We start from the raw sequence: 16,284 nt of genomic DNA, 5'->3' as shown, positions 1-16,284 counted from the left end.
AGCAAGGGCTCGTGACCAGCATGGACATGGTTGAGGCTGGTGGATGAAAGCTGTTCTCACAGCGTTTGCGCCGTTGTGCTGAAGTCATAGCGTTTGAGGGCTGCCGGTGCTAAGTTAACGACCAACAACTTTTATTGATGTGTTGCTTCGCCGGTTTGCTGCAACCACTACTCACTGGTTCAAAACGCGTTTTATGAGGTGCATAATATATTTCACAGCTAAATTTCATAACGATGCGCAACTTATTAACAACAGCGCTCTCGAAGCGGTCTAAAGGGCAGCCTGAGAGCACCGTAACCAAGTGACGAATAACAATGCGAGGTACGGGTCGATCTAGAGGACCTTGGTCTGCGGACGCAGTGTCCAGAGCGCCAGGCCGACAACTCCGGTCCAGAAAGAGGTGCCCAGGGACGCACCGCCCATCGGTCTGCAACACAGAACCCGGCCCGGGTCAGGTCAGGTCCGACACCTCCATCAGAGCAGGCACCACTGGGCCGACCTTATCTCGGTGGCAGGTTGACCGCAGCCAGCACCCTGACAAGCACTATCAGAGCAGCGGAACGGGGTCAGTGCAGGCGCACGTGACATCGAGCACGCCTGCACGCCTTGCGCCGCCAGCGTCAGGCACCATGCTGGCTGTTCACGCCTTGAGAAATGTGGACAGCTTTGCTTTTGCATCGTCACAATGAATATCATTAACATAAATGTAACGTTGTAGACAGAAAGTCTGGTGCGTCTATGCTGGTAACAAGTGCGACGTTACTTACTTTGAATAAAACGGAACGTTGCTGTACTTCGGTTTCAGAGACGGCTTCTTGACGCGAATCGATTTCTGTGGGGGATTGATTATTACTAAACATTACTTCATGTCGCAACCAGAAATAATCAAACATCAACATGATGACCAGTATGCGGTAGTGACTACGAGTCGTCCCCTGAAGCATATTGAAATGAACAACTACTCCCAAAGAGGCAAGACAGGGGACACTTATATGCTTGAACATGATGTTCATTCGTTGTCTTAAACCACAAACGCTTCTAAATTTATTAGTAGCTTGCTCACCGTGGTCTCTTCGGCATTCAAAGAAAAGGGAGCAAAGAGCTCGGCATCAGCAGCATGCCTCGGGAGCGTTGTCTCCATGTTAACAAGGTTGTCGGTTTTTAGGCCTTTCAGTTCTAGACGGTGTTCACTGCTGCCTTGCTGCCAGTCCTCCCATCGATGCTCCGTGGAACGCCTGTTGCTGGCTTGTCTGGCTTCCACTCGTCGCAGTTCAGAACGCCTGTTGTCACCTCGCCGGGCCTCCAGCCGTCGCTCCTTAGACTGGCGGTTGTCGACACGTCGAGCGTCCGTCTGTCGCTCTTCAGACCGTCTATTGCCAACACGCCGGGCATCGAGACGTCGCTCTTCAGACCCCCTGTTTTCAGCTCGCCGGGCCTCCATCTGTCGCTCTTCAGACCTCCTGTTGTCAGCTCGCCGGGCCTCGAGACGCCGCTCCTCAGACCGCCTATTGTTCACACGCCGGGCCTCCATCTGTCGCTCCTCAGACCGCCTGTTGTCAACACGCCGGGCCTCCAGCCGTCGCTCTTCAGACCGCCTGTTGCCAACACGTCGGGCCTCGAGACGTCGCTCCTCAGACCTTCTGTTGTCAACACGCCGGGCCTCCATCTGTCGCCCTTCAGACCGCCTGTTGTCAACACGCCGGGCCTCCAGCCGTCGCTCTTCAGACCGCCTGTTGCCAACACGTCGGGCCTCGAGACGTCGCTCCTCAGACCTTCTGTTGTCAACACGCCGGGCCTCCATCTGTCGCCCTTCAGACCGCCTGTTGTCAACACGCTGCGCCTCGAGACGTCGCTCTTCAGACCTCCTGTTGTCAACATCCCGGGCCTCCATCTGTCGCCCCTCAGGCCGCCTGTTGCCAACACGCCGGGCCTCGAGACGTCGCTCTTCAAACCTCCTGTTGTCAGCTCGCCGGGCCTCCATCTGTCGCTCCTCGGACCGCCTGTTGTCAACACGCCGGGCCTCGAAACGTCGCTCCTCAGACCGCCTATTGTTGACACGCCGGGCCTCCACTCGTCGTTCTTCAGACCTCCTGTTGTCAGTTCGCCGGGCCTCCACCCGTCGCTCTTGAGACCTCCTGTTTTCGGTTCGCCGGGCCTCCAGCCTTCGCTCCTCAGACCGCCTGTCGCCAACACGCCGGGCCTCCAGCTGTCGCCCCTGAGACCGCCCGTTGTCAACACGCCGGGTCTCCAATCGCCTCTCCTCAAGACGTCTGTTCCCCACTCGCCGGGCTTCCAGCCGTCGCTCTTCAGACAGCCTGCTATCAGCCCGCCATGTCTCCATCTGTCGCTCCTCAGACAGCTTGCTGTAGACAGGCTGGGCCTCCGGCCGTCGCCCTTCAGACCGCCTGTTGTCGACACGTCGAGCCTCCATCCGTCGCTCTTCAGACCGCCTGTTGTCGACACGCCGGGCCTCCATCCGTCGTTCTTCAGACCGCCTGTTCTCGACACGCCGGGCCTCCATCCGTCGCTCTTCAGACCGCCTGTTGTCGGCACGCCGGGCCTCCATCCGTCGCTCTTCAGACCGCCTGTCGTCGACACGCCGGGCCTCCGTCCGTCGCTCTTTAGACCGCCTGTTGTCGACACGTTGAGCCTCCATCCGTCGCTCTTCAGACCGCCTGTTGTCGACACGCCGGGCCTCCATCCGTCGCTCCTGAGAACGCCTGTTGTCGACACGCCGGGCCTCCATCCGTCGCTCTTCAGACCGTCTGTTGTCGACACGCTGGGCCTCCATCCGCCGCTCTTCAGACCGCCTGTTGTCGACACGCCGGGCCTCCGGCCGTCGCTCTTCAGACCGTCTGTTGTCGACACGCCGGGCCTCCATCCGCCGCTCTTCAGACCGCCTGTTGTCGACACGCCGGGCCTCCGGCCGTCGCCCTTCAGACCGCCTGTTGTCGACGCGCCGAGCCTCCATCCGTCGCTCTTCAGACCGCCTGTTGTCGACACGCCGGGCCTCCATCCGTCGCTCTTCAGACCGCCTGTCGTCGACACGCCGGGCCTCCGTCCGTCGCTCTTTAGACCGCCTGTTGTCGACACGTCGAGCTTCCATCCGTCGCTCTTCAGACCGCTTGGTGTCGACACGCCGGGTCTCCATCCGTCGCTCCTGAGAACGCCTGTTGTCGACACGCCGGGCCTCCATCCGTCGCTCTTCAGACCGCTTGTTGTCGACACGCCGGGCCTCCATCCGCCGCTCTTCAGACCGCCTGTTGTCAGCTTTTCTGGCTTCCAGCCGTCGCTCCCCGGACCGCTTGTTGCCCACTCGCCGGGCGTTTAGTTGTTTTTCATTGTGTTTCGAGGGACTGTGTTGATTGACACCTTCGTGTGGCTGGCGGCCGCTACGGTCTTGTGGGTCGACAGTCTGTGGGTGGTCGGCGGTGTGGCTTTCTGATGTAACGGGCTTTTCGGTTGGTTGCTTGATGACCTCCAGAGATGGCAGTGCATCTTCTGTGGGCTGGATGTGCGGCACTGGCGCGTGCCCGACGCCCGCGTCAAAGGCGGCGATGAAAAGCGCCCAGAGGAGACAAGTGCTCCAAAGCATCCTGCAAGGCCGTCATACATTTGTTATTGTAATGTTGCTTTCAGTGGGAAAGCGCAATGCGAACTTGTGGGTAGAACAGCGGCCAGGAGCAAATAGTGTTTTTTTTTTACAAACTAGTTGTCAATCGCTTGCCATTCGTGGCCTTTTTCAACGGACTGTTCTCATTTTGTATGGGGTTTTAAACTGGAAGATCCATCTTGAAAAAAATACGGTGCGGTTCACAATTCTTCCTTTCTTAAGATATCAGTCCTTTAGTTTCTGAGCTACACGCTTGCAAAATTGGGCAAAGTTATATCGGGGAAAGCACGTAAAGGTCACCTTGACACTCGTAACCTCACAACAACGTCATTCAAATCCTGCCGTTTGGCCAAGCAAAAATATAATGATCGATGCGGTCATATCTGGCGTTCGTGAGCCGATTTCCAGATATATCGGCCGTCAATTGGCTCTCAATCCATGATGTGCAAGGTACGATGACCCTATCAAACAACGACGCAGTGAGGAGCATATTTACTAAACAGATAATTGTGTCGTCTAAAGTAGTATTTTCTACTAAAAAAGCACACCAATGGTTGTAGGTGAGCTTAATTCATCTTATCTGATGTTTGTTTCCGTATCTCAAAATGTGAAATATGCCCTTTAAGCTAAAGGCGTTTACAGGCAAAGGAGGTTAAAGTTGAAGGTTCATAATCTTTTTAGTCACTTTTCACATAGAATCATCAGGGGAGGACCTTTGACGTTTTCCTTGAGAAGGGGGGGGGGGAGGCCAACCGATGAACCTTATGTATCCTATTTCCCAGACGCCATCTTTCACGGATTTCGTCCACTTAGTTCCGTAGTCATCATTTCGGCCCCATGCATTGCGTTTTCACGTATGTCGCGCAAGAGACATCGTGGCGGAAGTGAGGACATCGTGTGTGGACCTTTCTTTCAGTGTTGTTATGTTAGCATATTAAAAAAACACATACATACCCACCCGTGTTTACAAGGCTTGCGAACACCAGAGACACTGTACTGCAGCTCCAGGGCCGCTCCAAAGGGTCCCAAATTCTCCTTTCGAGAGGTACCGAATTCTAGGGGCACCACAAGATCCGTGACATGTCATTTCACAAAATCTTAGTTTGGTCCCTGGGGCGATGTGTCACCCGGTCGAGGGACACCCAACACCAGCGAAACACCACAAATGGCTCAAAATTCTTTAAATTTAAGTGATGTCAAATTTCAGGTGGTGCCACGAATTGACCAAAACTATTTGTTTTTACGAAAAAGCAGTGGCGCTAGCACCGGTCTGACCGGGGCACGTGACCAGTCTGAGGTCATTAAGCCCCCAGAGCCGACGATCAACGGTTCTTCGATCTGAGAGTCCTATGGGCAGGCCGGGGAGGGAGGGGGGGGGGGGGCATATGAAAGAACTTCAGTCAGAAGGCCGTACCCTCAGGTGTCAGTCGGAGGGCCTCTTGCACCGACTGAGGGTACCCTGAGACAGTGAGAGCCCTTATGTCAGTCAGCTCACTGAGACCGCCAATGCGAACAGTCGATTCCGCGCCGGTCTGGGCCCTGACGCCCTTTTCCTAAGGAGGGGCAGGACAGGGTCATGCAAACTAACACGCCCCTGAGTGACTAGTTCGGTGTCCTTCCCTCGGGTGGGTGCCAATTTGCCCCCTGCGGAGATCTCAAAAATTACATAGCCGGAGACACCAAAATTCACAGGACGCATTAGCTTGTACGTGGACCCACTTGTTTTGAGAATTAAGTTTCCTAGGTCATGACCTTGGGATCAAATAAGGACCAACAATATCAAACTTGAGTGTCTTAAGGGAAAGGTCAGCTAGGTCAGTTACCCTTTTTAATGTTTTCAATGTCAAGATGACCACACATCTACGAGATTGCTCCCATTTTGTCATTCGAACAAGCGACAGAGGTTATGACAGGCGGTATGTTCCTAGAACAAAATGTTGACCTGGGCCATTTTACGTCAGTGACCTACTTAGGCAGAGCACTTATACAAATATAAATTTGATTTTAAGCGGTTTGCTTTTCAACCAAATTTAAGGGCAATCTTTCAAACTATCTATATTCCACGGAACTGAGAGGGTATTGGGGGCCAGGATCCACATGGTGAGGGCGGGCCTAGCATTGTGAGGAGGCAACTGAACATTCGGGGGTCAGCTCAACATTGCAGGGCCACGCCTACTTAAGAGCTACGATGTCCCTACTGAACGCCATTGGGCTTCGACGTATTAACAAGTTCGATTTGGCCCGTTCGCCTGTTTGGTCATGTATCGGCTGGCTGGAGACGGCTGAAGACATGACAGCTCAAATGCTCTTTCACGTTTCTTATGAAACAGAACACGTATGCCAACTGACGAATATTCGGTGATTGATATTCGCAATATATCACGATATTCACGGGTTATCAGAAAGGTCTCCTGTCCTGGTTAATGCGTGTTTCTTTCTAATAGTCGTATGTTTTTATGAACACTCGTACAAATATAAACTTGATTTGAAGTGTTTTGCTGTGTTCACCGGCGCAAGAGAAAAATATCACAAATGAAATGTATATCGGCAACTTTGAAGAATATGTGTAGGGCAAGACAGGATCTCCTGATTAGCGTGTACCTATAGAACTCGTGCATCGTTTACGCGGCAATATTTATGTGAAGTTTTGGCTTCAATATTCATGAATGGATAGATGGATGCCATTACACATTGATTGCAACAGTGTGGCAGTACTCTCGGCAACGGTGTGGTGGCGTCCTTTGCTGACTAGAAAGGTACACAAGTGACAGTTTTTTCACTGTGCTGCACCTTTTGGAACTAAAAGGATTTTGGAATGACAATATCATCCCCGTCGTAACATAAATATAGGTAAAACGTTTTGCCTAGGCTTAGAACCTTTAAAGGGTCATTGGGAAATGGAACGGAACAAATACTTAGGAGCCGTTTCGCATGACGGGCATGAATGGATAATGAAGCTATTTTAAATGCGTTGGCCAAGCATTAAAGCAAGGGTGTGTCGCAGCACTTGGCCTTCTTGGAAAAGCCTTGTCAGAGGCCGTTCTGTCACCCGCTTGCAATGAAAAGATACCGCAGAACAATATAGCACTCTATACATTAGAACAATCAGTTCTCCAGTATTCTGGTGGTAGCCTCCAAAGTGTGCAGCGAAACTAGAGAACAACGTATGAGAAAGACTGAAGAGGTAATCTCGGCGGTGATCGTTTGCCGAAGCCGGTGGTCTCTGGCAGGTCTGACAATGTCTCTGTACGTGCCGGTCGGTCGCTCGACCTGAGCCCACCTGGTGGCTGGAGGGGGCGCACCGGCCCGACCAATCGGCAGCGTCGCTGACTGGATCAGTGCCTCTAGCTGGATGTCCTGCCGGCCGCGGCGGGCGACGTCGGGCGCTGTTTTCAGATCTCTGGCGCTGCTGGCGAGGTCGGCGCGTTATGTAGCGGGCGGTGCGCGTCGCTGCGTCGGCGGAGGCGTCAGCGGTGACGCAGGCCGCCGGTGCTGCCCACGCCCCGCGGCGTGCTGCGCTCGCCGATAGCACGCCCAGAGCACCCGCCGCCATCAGCCGCCGTCATTCGGGCGTCTCGTCTGTTTGGCCCAGCTGCTGACGACATTCCGGGAGGGGATGGTCTTCATATCCTGTTGAGAGCACGTCACGGTATCGACATCTTTCAGTTTCCAAAGGACTACCATTGCAGTGTGTCATCCTATGGGGAATGTGCGACGATTAGCCACACAACACAATTAGCCGTTCAAGCTTGTGTAGCCCTCGCCGGACGAAACAGCCCGGTAAGATCACTGGAGTTCTCCTAAAATCACCGTTAAGCTAGTAAGTTTATTATACTAATAACTTCATTTCCTAGTCTCGCCACAGTTTGAATCAATCTGGTATGATTTTAAAACTTTGTCTTTGATTGCCATAGATGGCAGCATTGCCAAGGTTATGTCGATTGTCTTTGCCTTTCTGTTCACGATGCGATTCTCGGAACAATCTCCCCAGCTGTGAAAGTTAAGTGAAACTACTCAGGAGCCAGCAGTCACCACTGGTCAATAAGAACTTTAGCCTTTATTCTAAAAGTTGTTAGTCAGATTTGAGTATCTTTGCAACATTGCCTAACAAGAAAGGTAACAAGAAATGTTTTTCACGATCATTACACACAAAAGCAAGTCAGGCTGGAGCAGTACAGCGACTTCTGTGTTAAAAAGAAAAGAAATCCAGACAGGATACAAAGCGGGTCGGTGTGGCTTGGTTATAAAAGGAACAATAGCCATAGGTTTGTGATTGTTCTTCATGTGGTATAGACTAAAATGTTAAGAAAATAACAGGACAAACGTTTCACCGTTGCGGCTTCCTCAAAGTGAGCATTTTTAGGGTAAACAAAATTCACAAACTCCTAAAATTTTAAGCCACGTGTTTTTTGACGCCCAGAATAGTTTCATTACAAAAAACATCAGCTCTTGATTATGTTTACCTGCGTTACAGAACCGCTACGTGAACGAGGATATAACATATGATGATCACACAGGTGAAATCCTCATAAACAAGTGCAGTCATCACATGCCGTTTCATCATTCGTATGTCACCTCTGCAGCGTTGGTAAATATCTTCCAGAGTCGAAAATTATTCCCCATGAGATGACTGCAGACGTAAAAAACATGTTGTTCAGAATTTCGCGAGGTCATGAAATGTTCCTATTCTAGAAACTGGTAGTGACGAAGTCGTAACGGTAAAACGTAACGGTGTAGCTTCTATGGCCTTGGTTAAAACCTTCCTCCTGATTTTTGGCCCATTTTATATATACCATGACACCTAAGGGTGAAGCAACAGGGGAGGGAAGGAACGGACAGGCTGGCCATGCCCCTCACTTTTCAAGGTGGGGGACAGTAATGACAATGCCCCCCCCCCAAGTTTCAGGCTTAATTTTCGTTAAGCTTACTTTTGTACTGCCTTAAACATGCATGCCAAGTTACTTAGTTCACCACCCATCTTCCTTAAGCCGCACTGGGCAAAAGTGTGTCATGTGGTAAATGTCAGTCTCTTTTCCAACCATGTGCGGAAACGGAGATATTTAGCGGTAAACCCCGAGCTGCTCTGCAACCAAGGGTTCTGTTTTGTCTTTTCATATAGCCCTGGTTTTTTCTGCCTGACTGCTTAGCCTTTTCAGCATGGAGTTTAAGATGGATCTGTCATAGGCGTTTGGTAGTAGACGTACACCAGTACGTCAGGTGCAAGCAAGGCTTTTAGATGGTGTCGGGGTTTCATGTACATTTAGCAAAATTATTGTTAGCACACTATCTGGTTGAAAATTTTAAGCAGCACGTAAATGTCCCAACTTTGCGAGTGTTTTACGTAGACAACAAAATGCTTCGACAAAAACTTATCTCTCAAAAAGTAGTTGGCGAACACCAGACACACGGAAATTCTAGCAGTCAATGGGCCATTGATTCGAACTCGAAATTCTGATTATCATGTAATAAATATTTATGATCGCATTTTGATATATTTACTTTGGAGGCAGATCTCTCTCCCCAAGGACTCCAAATCTCCTCCCGCTGTTGTTAGTTCGTGTTCTTGGGGTAAACAGCGTTGAAAATGACCTGAGTTCATCAGTGCAAGGCAATGTATTATATATAAATTTGCAAGGAACATTACTTACACAGATAAGACAATAGTAATAGTATTCTTCCTCGGAGAAAATCCAGGAGAATGAAAATATGGTTGGGTTGATATTTCGTCAACATGCCTTTATCGAAACAACAGTAAAAGTAACTTCAAAATTGCCTGCCTATGATCGTGCTTGCCTATTATCCCACCGCTTTTTCGGGTTGTTTTTTTTAAACAGCAATCCACTGTGTTTTTTCAGGACACCAACGTTCAGGGGATTACATAAAGAGGGAGTGACAGCCATCACCACGATACAGTGTCTATCTAAGAATAAGGATACGCGTATACGTGTAAATAATGACGGATTTAACCAAATAGGCATCACGCATCGCACTTCATTCAAACATGCAAGCGAGTTGAAATAAACAGACATCACACATCGCACATCAATTATCCATGCAAGCGATTTCAATTGGACATGCACAGCACATCACACGTCAGGCATCACTTACCCATGTTATGTTACATATGCTAAGATTTGGTGGCCAACTTTTTATAAGAATAGATTCATTTATATTCCTGTCTGGGTGGTCCTGTGCTTTGTGCATGACTTTGAGCTCAAAAGAGATATAGGTTCCATACCTCCCTCGATTTCAGCCTGAGCGTGTTTTGCCAAAAATGGTCACCAATGGGGGTATTCCCTGTTTCGTTTTGCGCGTCTCGCAGGTGTTCATTATGTCTGAAGCGGATAGGGGGCATTGACTCCCCGGCATAGACTATGTCCCTTCCGTCTTTTCCACACAGTTTATACTTGATTTCGTAAACCACGCTTTTTTGCGTGCAAATCCCCTGAAACCCAGAACTGCATAAATGGCATCTGTTTGCGCTCGGACACTTAGGCTTCGAGATGGAAGGTTTCACCAGATACTTTTAAATCTTATTGTCGTTTTTCCAAGCTATGCACACGCGCAGTTTTAACTTTTTAACAATGTGTTTAATTTTCCAAAGCAAATGCTCGGCTATGCAGGGTAGCGTTAACACGCGCCCGGGTGGCCGGCTAGATACCCTTCGCTCGGGTGTGGGGGGGGGGGGGCAATTTGACCCCCTGAGATCTCGAGAACTAAGAAAGCTGGTGACACCAAATTTACAGGGTGTGTTGATCTGTACGTGAACTCACTTAGATTAAACTTTCAAGTTCCTAAGTCATGACCTTTTGGTCAAAAAAGGTCAACAAGGTCAAGTTCCAGGTTGGTCTCCAAAGTGCCCCCAGAACCTGGATAACCGTTTCTAAGCAAAAGGTCGCATTCTTTATCAAGGTCAGTGACCTTGTTTGACATTTTGAAGGCCAAGGTGACCAAAATCATGCAAGATTGCTTTAAGTGTTACATTTGACTACGGGACAAGGATTACGCTAGACAGTATGTTCCTAAAACAAAATGTTGACCTGGGTGATTTGTGGTCAATGACCTATTCTGACCTCCAAGAAGTCCATGGAAGATGTATAATGCGGTTCCTGCTGTCAATAAATTCGAAATGAGCACCAGAAACTGTCCCATACAGCAAGCCCTAGAGTAAGAAAACAGGTTAATTTTGACCTTGTTGTGACCTTCATACCTGACCTTAGGTCAATGCAATTTGCTCATTCAATATTTTTGGTACCTAAGAAAGTATCTCAGAGTTGTATGGCTTCGTCAAACACTCCGTTATCGTATCAGATTGGACGATTCCCTAGAAATTGCTTTCGCTGAAACCATGGCCTGATTTTCGCCTGCCATGGGTCAGTGACCTTACAAGGTACGTCTAAATTTGTTATGTCAAACAATCCGCTATTTATTTGTCTACAGCAATGCAAAATCTGGCGCGGCTACGCCACACCGTTCGGAAGCCATCCTGGAAAAACCTACGGGGGGTCAATTTGGCCCCCACCCGAGCGTGTGTAAACAATTTGTCTTCCGATAGGGCGTGTTCCCTCCTCCTACCACCCATCCTTTCACGCGATCTAGACCTTTTACTTCTTCCAACATTCTACCTAAAAGTTGCGGAGAATGCCAGTGGCCCAACAGCAAAGCCCATGTTTTGGGCTGTGTTTGTTGCCCATTGTTTTGTTTATGCTCTTTCTTTCCTTTTTACTACTTAATGAGTTGTTTAGAGCCCTATGAAACATGTTACGAATAATGTTGTGCTTAGTGGTTGATTGTTTTTCAAAGCAATGCTCATCTATGTAAGGCAGCCCAGACGTATGCATGCAATGAAGTTGCAAAATATGCTATGACCCTGCCTCCCCCACTTTTTGAAATGTACCTACGGCTGTGATGAGACCTACGGTTATTGTTACTTCTCTGGTCATGATGTCAGCCCTCAGCCTCGCCCTCAACCACATCCAGTGCGGCTTCAAACCCTTTGCTATATTTTAATACCGGATATAAGATCTACCCGCTTTACAGTTGAATCAAGGAACCAACGAAAAGATTATACCGCACAAGTTACCCAATGCCAACGAGTTAAAGCTGGCTTTCTTGACTTGGTGTTAAGAAATGACCAGTGTTGAATACCAGCAGACGCTATTTTTTTTAAACCATTCTTGTTTATTTGACATCCAGTTTTGTGACATCCGGTGGCATCAGGTCGAAATTCTGGTTCACTTAAGAAGGGTTATGGCAGGCCACCTTGAAATACACAAGCCGAATGATACTTGAAGCAGTGAAAGCGAACTGTACAAACTGTACAAGGTACAAAGCTGTATAAATAGCTGTACTGAAATTTACATACACTAGTTTTAATGAACAGGATGTACATTACATTGTATTCGCGTTCGAACTCAGCGGCGAGTTCCCATTTCCACAAGCTCTACCGCAAGGGTCAATCCCATCCATTTCTCGACGATTATTCGAGTATTTTTTTCTCTCCAGATCGCTTTCTTTAACCTCCACAGATCAATGAAGCTTCAGAATTGGGATATCCTGACGATAATTGGTTTCCACCAAATGAAACAAAACCGATGTCATATTGCTGCTTGTAATGTCTGCTTGCATCACGCTAAAGAATCACATCTGAATGCCAAAGGTCAAGATCACTCAAAACAGGATACTGTTACACTTCTTCGTATGTGAAGCAGTTTCTGCAGCACGGGAGCAAATTGGTTCCCATAACGTCTGCTTTCATCGCATCTGACAAAATAGCTAAAGACCAATGTTCAAAATTGCGCAGAATCGATCGCTTATTATTGTTCGCTGTGAAATAATTGCAATGCAATTGGTAGTATCTTTGCTCTCGTTACGTCTATTATTAAACTATCCCAAACACTTTACCCTCACCCGACGTAGCCATTTTCCAACCACAGTCCACGAGGGGCGGGGGGGGGGCGCGGGGGGGGGGGGGGGCTGGGTGAGCTGGCAGTCACCCTACAGGCTCCCGAACTAACGCAGATAGAGTATCAGAATAAAAAAGTAGGCATGCTGTTCTCGGTCAAAGCTGTCTAAACATATCCAGTTTTGGCGTTAGGCCAATCCGGTCACGATGATCATATTAAAGATGGCATGCCACGAATGAGATCAATTATATCTATGACCTCTTTTTAGTAACTCTATGACCTATTTCTATAGTAACTTTCTTTCTTCCTATATTTATTTTTGCGAGGGATGTAGTACCTTTCTTGTTTCGTTTTTTTATATTTGTGCCGTAATGCTTCTAGAGGTCTAGCCACAGCATTCGGCCACCGCTTCAGCTCACGGTGGTGTGGAAAAAGGCGATCCGGTTTGCAAATCTGGTTTGAATCCAGATCCAGATCCAAAAAGTGAATCTGGTTTGTCTTATTCAGACAAGTTCTAAAACGAGGCAGAAATGCAAGCATGATTTTGTAGGGAGGGCTCGGGCTGGGGGGGGGGGGGGGGCATTGGGCGGGGTGGGCTTTAGCTCCGCGAGAACTGATCACAATAATTTCTCACTCTCTATCAGGAGCTATTTACGGTGCCAAAATAAAAAGATATGGGCTAATGTGCCCTCCTCTCATAGCTACACTTATGGGAACGTATGGGGAGAAGTAACCTTTGCAGCTGCTGAAACACTAATTGCGTGTATCAAAATGAATCGACAATACATGTTGGAATCTTAATTCGTGTATAGCCTTCAAATGTTTAGAGTGGCTGGTAAATAAGGTGTAAAGGTCGTATTTTATGAAACTACTCCCAATTTATGATTGTATAGTTAACAAACTATCGTTTTCCGAGATAATTTGAAACATATTGGCGCGCTTCATTCCCAAGCCCCTTGCGGTGGTGAACATGGAAATCACGTGTGGTTGGGCTACAACTCAAGGCATTGCACTGATTCGACTACGCAGTTTTTCACGCACCACAGTGCCGGAGCAGTAACCGCGCCTCGGTCGCGTCATGTTTGTCTCGTCGCCGTGAACGACGCTGTTTATCGTCTGCAGCCAGCCGCGGCGCATTCGCTGCGTGCCACCCATAAATACTGTTCTATCTAGAGCGACAGGCAGCGGAGCAGAGCTTCACCACACACTACTCCGGCCGCGGCCAGTGTGGCGTGTTATCACCGGCTCACAGAGTCCTCCCCCCCTCCCCCCGCCCCGCCAGCCCGAACTTGGTGTCCATTCATCCTCTACTCCGTGGCCCCTCCGCGTGACGCGGGCTGGCATTCGTCACCTTGTTCTCCAACAATTTGGTCGTTGCCCCCATGCCCTTCGTTTGCCTGTTCTCCCGGTAGAAGCTAAACCAATGCGTGTTTGTCGCATAGTGATGTAAGACATTTTCATGACGCGCCATACCATTACGTGGCAGGTCATCTGGTGCTAAACAGGGTGCCAGTCCATGTACGCGCTCCTGAGTCACGGGGTCGTCTGTGCGTGGATATAATTGCCATATTTCTGGGTAGCGGCCAACGGGAGCGCCACAACGTCAACAGTCGCCCGCATGATAGGTACCTGGTGTCCTCAGTTTGCAGTTGGATCTCCCGCTGCGCTGACATCGTTCGCACGTGGATGCGTTATCGGCTGAGCACTGACGGAAGCCACCGATTCCTGTTCCCAAATTGCATGCAGTGATCGGTGTTGTTCTGGGACTCAAGGCGATGTAGATTGTTGATCTGGAGGCGCTCAGAAATGCGCTTAATTTCTGTTGATGTTTTTTTTTTACAGGCAGTGACATTTGTTGTAGGTTGGTGGTGCGTTGTGGCATATATGTGTGCGCAAAGGTATAGTGAAAGTGCTGGATAACTGTATACATTAATTACACTATGTATCGTATGTTTTTATCAATACGTTGCGTTCATACCTTACTGCACCACGTGCGGGAGGCTGTTGAGTGTTAAGCGTATGTTTTCGTTCTCAGTACAATAACGCGGACATCACTGAATGGATTCAGATGTATTGACCCGTTTTATATATGCCATCATAAATGACCTCGACAAGTTTTCCTAATCTATCATTTCATAACATACCTCAAATGCCTTTCGGGCGCTCCCAAGTCAACCGCAGAAAGGGCAAGTTCTTTCCTCTTTGACAACTGGGAGAAACTGATAAGTACAGATAAAGGTAAGGAAGAGTGACTAACCTCCAAAGTTTGTGTAGTATGCATCAATTTTTCTCAACGGCTGTAGTTTACCTATGTTTACTTAGACGTTTCGAAGGAGTAACACCTGAAGTGCTTCCTGCATTTCGTAGGGTTATTGGGCACTTTTCAAGTTGCCACGATCGTCCGCTCCATCCGCGGCACGACCAACCGATCGTCCGCTCCGTCCGCGGAGCGACCAACCGATCGTCCTCTCCGTCCGCGGCACAACCAATCGATCGTCTGCTCCGTCCGCAGAGCGACCAACCGATCGTCCCCTCCGTCCGCGGCACGACCAACCGATCGTCCGCTCCGTCCGCGGAGCGACCAACCGATCGTCCGCTCCGTCCGCGGCATGACCAGACGATCGTCCGCTCCCTCCGCGGAGAGGCCAACCGATCAATGTTGGACCGACCTTGATGTTTACTGTACACATGGGCTGTCGTGCAATGCTGGAAGCTGTCCTTGCAGCTAAGCGAGATATTTAGTGATAAGATGATGCTCTCCTTTTGGGCAACACCGTCGAGCCAACCTCGTGTGACGTACACCGACCGCGAGCTCTACATGCAAATCCCTCCACGCAGACACCTGACTTTTCGTTGATATCGTTTAACTTTATTCAGAGCGTTTTAAGATATGTAATGCGTGGAAAAGTCTGTATAAGGGATTGGATACACATCTTGAAGTTGACTGCAAAACACAATAATAACATTGTTTCACAGTTGCAGCCATTCACAGTTTGTTACGAACGTTTTTGTTTCTCCGTAAAATACGACCAATTCTACACAAAGATGTCGCAGACTTTACTCTTCTACATGATTGCCACTTTCACGATGAATTAATGCTCTGGGTTTTTTTTTATTGCTAAAACGTTTCTATAAAGTTTTAGTAAAAACGAAACACTGACAAAGAGACCATTGTATTCGTGCAATTCTATTAGCATGTAATAGATAAAGCACATGCATCCAACAAGTGAGAATAAATGTTCCTTATTGAACGAGACCCTTAATGGACATTTCTTCAGCCCATGCCTGGAGCTCGCCCAAATTCTAGGAAAATATTAGACCTAGCAATCAGTAATGTACATCGATCGACGCTGTTGGATGCCAACTGATCTATTATTGTTTTCATCGGTGCTGTGTGGAGCAAGGCGGGCTTTGATGATCATTTATGTCAAGGATCATTAATCTTGGATCGTCCATGCAAGCTCTGTAAGTACTGCAAATAAGCTCTGTCAGGTCCGCGTATCTTTAAACAATGACGCTTCAAGGGCATAAGGGCTTGTTTTGTCCCGCCCGCGTCAGGGATGCCAACGAATGGTTGCGCTAAGTTTTGAAAAATTTCGATAGCAAGGGATCTGGCATCACACCTGTTCATAAAACCATAATCTTTTCATTGCCAGTTAACCGTAATTTTATACAATTGTGCCACTTTAAAAGCAAATTTGTAAATATCTGTGAAACATTTCTGGCTAGAAGCCGTTGATAAAAGGTGTGTGGCTACAAAATCAA

General features: G+C 48.6%; 1 protein-coding gene across 1 annotated transcript; it reads right to left on the bottom strand.

Annotated features, from left to right (window-relative positions):
- Nucleotides 1-204: 204 nt before the first annotated feature.
- LOC119101001 (trichohyalin) lies at nt 205-3,222 on the bottom strand. The gene is made up of 3 exons (XM_037224236.1): nt 1,064-3,222; nt 768-832; nt 205-427 (listed from the first exon to the last, which is right to left on the bottom strand). The coding sequence occupies exons 1-3, from the start codon at nt 3,194-3,196 to the stop codon at nt 334-336; spliced, it is 2,292 nt and encodes a 763-aa protein (XP_037080131.1). The 5' UTR covers nt 3,197-3,222; the 3' UTR covers nt 205-333.
- Between the last annotated feature and the right edge of the window lie 13,062 nt (nt 3,223-16,284).

The sequence above is a fragment of the Pollicipes pollicipes genome, unplaced genomic scaffold, assembly GCF_011947565.3.
Source record: "Pollicipes pollicipes isolate AB1234 unplaced genomic scaffold, Ppol_2.1 Scaffold_4881;HRSCAF=5763_pilon_pilon_pilon, whole genome shotgun sequence".
NCBI classification, from domain to species: domain Eukaryota; kingdom Metazoa; phylum Arthropoda; class Thecostraca; order Pollicipedomorpha; family Pollicipedidae; genus Pollicipes; species Pollicipes pollicipes.
The sequence above is the reverse complement of the archived record's forward strand: the minus strand, read 5'-3'. Positions and strand labels throughout refer to the sequence as shown.

What these genes read in the sequence shown, in the direction of transcription:
- LOC119101001 (XM_037224236.1), bottom strand. Translation starts at nt 3,196, where the DNA reads ATGGAGGCCCGGCGTGTCGACAACAGGCGTTCTCAGGAGCGACGGATG. An exon ending in TGAATGCCGAAGAGACCACG is followed by an intron (nt 833 to 1,063) that starts GTGAGCAAGCTA and finishes AATCCCCCACAG; the next exon opens with AAATCGATTCGCGTCAAGAA. An exon ending in AACGTTCCGTTTTATTCAAA is followed by an intron (nt 428 to 767) that starts GTAAGTAACGTC and finishes TCTGTGTTGCAG; the next exon opens with ACCGATGGGCGGTGCGTCCC.